The sequence below is a fragment of the Nycticebus coucang genome, chromosome 11 (genome assembly GCF_027406575.1).
Source record: "Nycticebus coucang isolate mNycCou1 chromosome 11, mNycCou1.pri, whole genome shotgun sequence".
Taxonomy (NCBI): Eukaryota; Metazoa; Chordata; class Mammalia; order Primates; family Lorisidae; genus Nycticebus; species Nycticebus coucang.
Window position 1 is genome coordinate 10,953,903 of NC_069790.1, and position 5,471 is coordinate 10,959,373.

Below are 5,471 nucleotides of genomic sequence, written 5' to 3' on the forward strand. Positions count from 1 at the left end.
TATAGTGAACAAAGGCCTAAAAAGTGAATTCCTATGACCAAATACTTTTTTTTTCTTTTTTGATATACAGTCTATGTGCCTCAGTAAAGTGCTATGGCATCACAGCTCACAGCAACCTCAAATTCTTGGGCTTAAGCAAATCTCTTGCCTCAGCCTCCTGAGTAGCTGGGACTACAGGTACCCGCCATAACACCCGGATATTTTTTGTTGTAGTTGTCATTGTTATTTAGCTGGTCCCTGCCGGTTTGAAGCCGCCAGTCTTGGTATATGTGGCTGGCGCCCTAACCACTGTGCTACGGACGCTGCATCCCCAAATACCTATTTTTATTATGTATTGAACTATTGAACATAGGTGTTGAACTATTATATATGCAGCAGGTACTCAAATAATGTGGTTTTGTTCAAAGTCATTTCATTAAAACGTTGATGAAAAAATCGATTCCTGCCAAGGACCACTATCTGCGCAGAGTTTACCTATGTTCCCCATGTCTGTGGTTTTCTCTGGGTACTCAAGTTTTGTCCCTTGTTCCGAAGATGTGCATGTCAGGTTCACTGGTATGTCTCCATGGTCCCGGTCTGAGTTTGGGGGTGTGTGTGTGAGTATACCCTGTGATGGGATGGCATCCTGTCCAGTACTGGCTCCTGCCTTCTGCCCTGAGATGGCAGGATAGGGTCTGGCCATCTGCAACCCTGACCTGGAATAAATGGGTTGGAGAATGAATGAATGAATGAAATTAGTGTAAATTAAAAATTGGTAAAAAAATATGATAATTATGATTTCTTCCATGTTCTCACCTGCTTGAACTTTCCGGGAGACAGTGACAGAGAGCTGGGGACTACAGGAAGATGGTGCACTTCTCTTCCAGTGTGATTTTGATCCTGGCCTTTTCCAAAGCTTTTGAACTGGGATTAGTTGTGGGGGTGAGTCACAAATTCACATGTCCATCTCAGGCAGACTTGGCCTTCAGAAATGATAGCATTGGCAAAATGGAGGCTACCAGTGGAACTGATGAGCCGGTTTCCGGGGAGCTGATGTCTGTGGCACATGCTCTGTCTCTCTCAGCAGAATCGTATGGCAACGATCCGGATATTGAGATGGCTTGGGCCGTGAGAGCAATGCAACATGCTGAAGTCTACTACAAGCTGATTTCATCAGTTGACCCACAATTCCTGAAACTCACCAAAGTGGATGACCAGATCTATTCTGAATTCCGGGAAAATTTTGAGAAACTCAGGATAGATATATTGGACCCAGAAGAACTCAAATCAGAATCAGCCAAAGAGAAATGGAGGCCATTCTGCTTGAAGTTTGATGGGATCGTTGAAGATTTCAACTATGGTACTTTGCTGCGACTAGACTGTTCTCAGGGCTACACTGAGGAAAACACCATCTTTGCCCCCAGGATACAATTTTTTGCTATTGAAATTGCTCGGAACCGGGAAGGCTATAACAAAGCAGTTTTCATCAGTGTTCAGGACAAAGAAGGAGAGAATGAAGCCAACAATGGAGGAGAGAAAGGAGCTGACAATGGAGGAAAAAAGGAAAGAGTCAACAGAGAAGGAGAAAAAGCTGACAAAGATAGCAACAAAACTGGTGAAACAGCTATGTAAGGTAGACAGTAAGTAGCACTCTAGAAGCTACGACTCAGCTGAGCCTACGAGTACCATGGTGCTTTTTGCACAAACTGTTTTGGTTGAATATACAATCGAAGGACCCTCAAAAGGATGTCTTTCTAGTCTGATAATTAGGAGTTGCTTTGGTAATTTACTTACTGGCTTAAAAACTATTATTGGGGTCTTAGTTAATTATTTTATGGTGTGTTCTTTTTTTGGCTGTCACCACTGGTCAAGTCAGAAAGTTTGTAAATAAATTCTTTTGGCTCTTATCTATATCTGTGACTGACTTTAAAAAGGTATTTAAAGTTATTTGACACTTCAAATTATTTTCACATTTATAATTTCATCAGCATGTCTCATATGAAATGATTTATGAAATGAGAGTAAAGTTCTCTCAACCTGTTAATCTAGTGTTGGTATTAGAAGTCCTTAACATAAGAATTGACTCTTAACTCTGAGTGAGAATACTTCACTTATTTCATTCACTGAGGGAGAATAGCTCCCTGATTTCATTTGCTATATATGACAAAAAGATTGATACATACTGATACCTACTCTATGGTGATAACAATGGTAGCCTGAAGCTACCAGACTAGTGAATGCAGCCCAGTTACTATTAGAAGAACAAAAGACTGGACCTGCTTCAGTACTTACTTCTCTTCTGGTAGCCAGGTTGTTACCTGAAAGCTAGCAAAAAGAAATTAAATTTAAAACCTAACAGATTGGTTTCCCTTTTATAATGTAGTAGACAGTAGAATATGTTTATATACTAACACAAAATGAACATATGCTATGTATTTAATTGATATTTTTTTGAGGTCCAAAAGTAGACAAATTGATTTTATGTGGATGAGGGAGTATATTATTCTGATGGGTTTTAAGAGTGCATCTTCAGTTACCTTCAAATGTATGTAAAGATTTGTATATGTCTCTGTAGCCATATTGAACTTGACTGCTGAAACTAGTTAGAGGAAACCACAGTGTTTATAGTATATACAGTAAATAAAAGTCTGACCACAACATTATCATGCAATAAAGGATTTACCATAGCAAAAAAAAAAAAAAAAGAAATGATAGCATTTTGTTCCAGAAGAAGCCTGCAATTCATCCTCTGTCTTTCCAGTAAATGGGAATACAGGACAGTAAGGAGCTAAGCAGAATGTGTGTCTGAATGAGGGAACCTGCATGCTGGGGTCCTTTTGTGCCTGGTCCCCTTTTTGATGTGTCCAAAGAGAGCTATGGGTCTGTGCCCCATGACCCTGACTGCCCAGGAAGTGCTCCTTGTGTAAATGCTGGCCTGGCCAGTTCCGCTGCTTTCTTCCTAGGCATTTCTACCTGGGTGTGGTGACCACATGATGGATGAGCACCTCCAGGCAATCCAGACTCTACAAATACTACTTTCTGCATGTGTCACTTTTATGTTAGCTGGCATCTGCCTTTCTATACAAGGTTACTATCAATGGACATTTGACTATTTCTGGAAATACAAATTTAGCTACCATGCAAATTTCATGACCAGTAATGATTGCTACTCCAATGTCCTAATCACTTGTTAGTTGCCTTAAAATAATGGACACATTTCCATAATGGTCCCTAACACTTTCTTAAATACTTCTTATCTCTGTCCTGGCCTCCTCCCAGAAATTTTTTTCAAAAAAAAGTCAGCTGTATCCATATCTTACCTAAGTCCAGTGTTTCTCAATATATGTAACTCTACCAAGGTCTTCTTACTAATATTCTTTTCAACAATTGAATTCTGTCTTCAGATAATTGAAAGCTAATCCTAATATGGAACTGAGGATAAAGTTTTGAGTAGAGTTGATCAAAATCAATTGAGATAGTATCTTTAAAAAAAAGAATGGAGGAAATGGAGGGGAAGAGACAGAGTGATGGAATAATGGAAGTCTGTCTGCATGTGTCCTAGGGAGATTGGGTAGGAAAGAGGAAGTGAATGGGAGACATGGATTTGAAAAGAGAAAATGGGCTACTTGATTGATGTTAGGTGGGTGTAGAGAAGCAAGTTAAAAGGAGAAATTGAAGGGCATAGAAAGCTCTATAAGACAAGGACTTTCGGCTTGGCAACCATAGCATAGTGATTATGGCGCCAGCCACATACGCTGAAGGTGGCGGGTTGGCACCCAGCCCAAGCCAGCTAAACCACAATGACAACTATAACAACAACAACAAAAAAAATAGCTGAGTGTTGTGGCAGGCACCTGTAGTCCCAGCTACTTGGGAGGCTGAGGCAAGAGAATGGCTTAAGCCCAAGAGTTTGAGATGTGAGCTATGACTCAACAGCTCTACCGAGGGTGACATAGTAAGACTCTGTCCCCCACCAAAAAAAAGAAAGACAAGGACTTCCCTTTTTTCTCAACACATTGTAAAAAGAATGAAGTCCTTGGGGCTCAGCGCCTGTAGCTTAGCAGCTAGGATGCCAGCCACATACACTGGAGCTGGATAATTATGCAAATACATGACAATAAATGATGAGGTACAAAATAGCTCAGCAAGTCTGTCATATTTGTGATTATTTTTGAACTTCATGGTAGTAGGAGGAGCTCCTTACAATTTTTGCTTTACTAACATTTATTCCTTGATTTAACCCACCACCACTATGATTGCCATCACTCACTGATTCACTAAAAATGGGTAAATAATTATCTTGTTTTTATTAATCTCTCTTAAATGTATGTATAGCTTATTTATTTTTATGTTTAATATTAGAGTGTTGTATTTAGAGGCTTGGTGATTTTTTTTTTGTGACCAGAAATATGCTGTAGGAACTTCACTCTCATTTATATTAGCCTGGGCTGGGCACAGTGGCTCATGCCTGTAATCCCAGCACACAGAGAGGCTGATGCGGATGAATTGCCTGAGCTCAGGAGTTTAAGACCAGCCTGAGCAAAGGGAGACTCCATCGGCACTAAAAATAGAAAAAGGAGCCTGGCATTGTGGCAGGCACCTGTAGTCCCAGCTACTCAGTAAGCTATGACAAGAGCATTGCTTGAGACCAAGAGTTTTAGGTTACTGTGAGCTGTGACACCACGGCACTCTACCAAGGGTGACAAAGTGAAATTCTGTCTCAAAAAATAAAAAGAAAATAAAAATAAATAAATAAAAAAAAGACAATAGGGGCGGTGCCTGTGGCTCAGTGAGTAGGGTGCCAGCCCCATATACCAAGGGTAGTGGGTTCTAACCCGGCCCCAGACAAACTATAACAAAAAATAGCCGGGCATTGTGGCAGGCACCCGTAGTCCCAGCTACTCAGAAGGCTGAGGCAAGAGAATCACCTAAGCCCAAGAGCTGGAGGTTGCTGTGAGCTGAGACACCACAGCATTCTACTAAAGGCAATAAACTGAGACTTTGTCTCTGAAAAAAAAAAAAAAGACAATAGAGAAAATTAACTCTAAATATGATATATTTGGGTTTACTCAGAAATGAAAATAACAATTATAATCTAGAATGCATGAAATGGCAAGCCACCAGTGCATTTTATAAAAGGGAAGAGTAAAAGGAGCTTTTATTAGCAAAAAACGAGATTTATGGCTCAGCCTATAGCACAGTAGTTATAGCGTCGGCCACATACACTGAGGCTGGTGGGTTCAAGCCCAGCCCAGGCCAGCTAAAACAACAATGACAACTACAACAAAAAATAGCCAGGCACTGTGGCAGGTGCCTGTAGTCCCAGCTTGGGAGGCTGAGGCAAGAGAATCACCTAAGCCCAGGAGTTGGAGGTTGCTGTGAGCTGTGCACCATGGCACTCTACCGAGGACAATAAAATGAGACTCTGTCTCTAAACAAAAAAAAAAGCAGATACAATTGTGTACACACATAATACTCAACATGATAAATGA

At 40.6% G+C, this 5,471-nt stretch overlaps 1 protein-coding gene across 1 annotated transcript; it reads left to right on the forward strand.

Annotated features, from left to right (window-relative positions):
• The first annotated feature begins 964 nt into the window (after positions 1–964).
• LOC128598495 (protein PBDC1-like) lies at positions 965–2,657 on the forward strand. Its single transcript, XM_053608939.1, has one exon. The coding sequence runs from the start codon at positions 988–990 to the stop codon at positions 1,609–1,611; it is 624 nt and encodes a 207-aa protein (XP_053464914.1). The 5' UTR covers positions 965–987; the 3' UTR covers positions 1,612–2,657.
• The last annotated feature ends 2,814 nt before the right edge of the window (positions 2,658–5,471 follow it).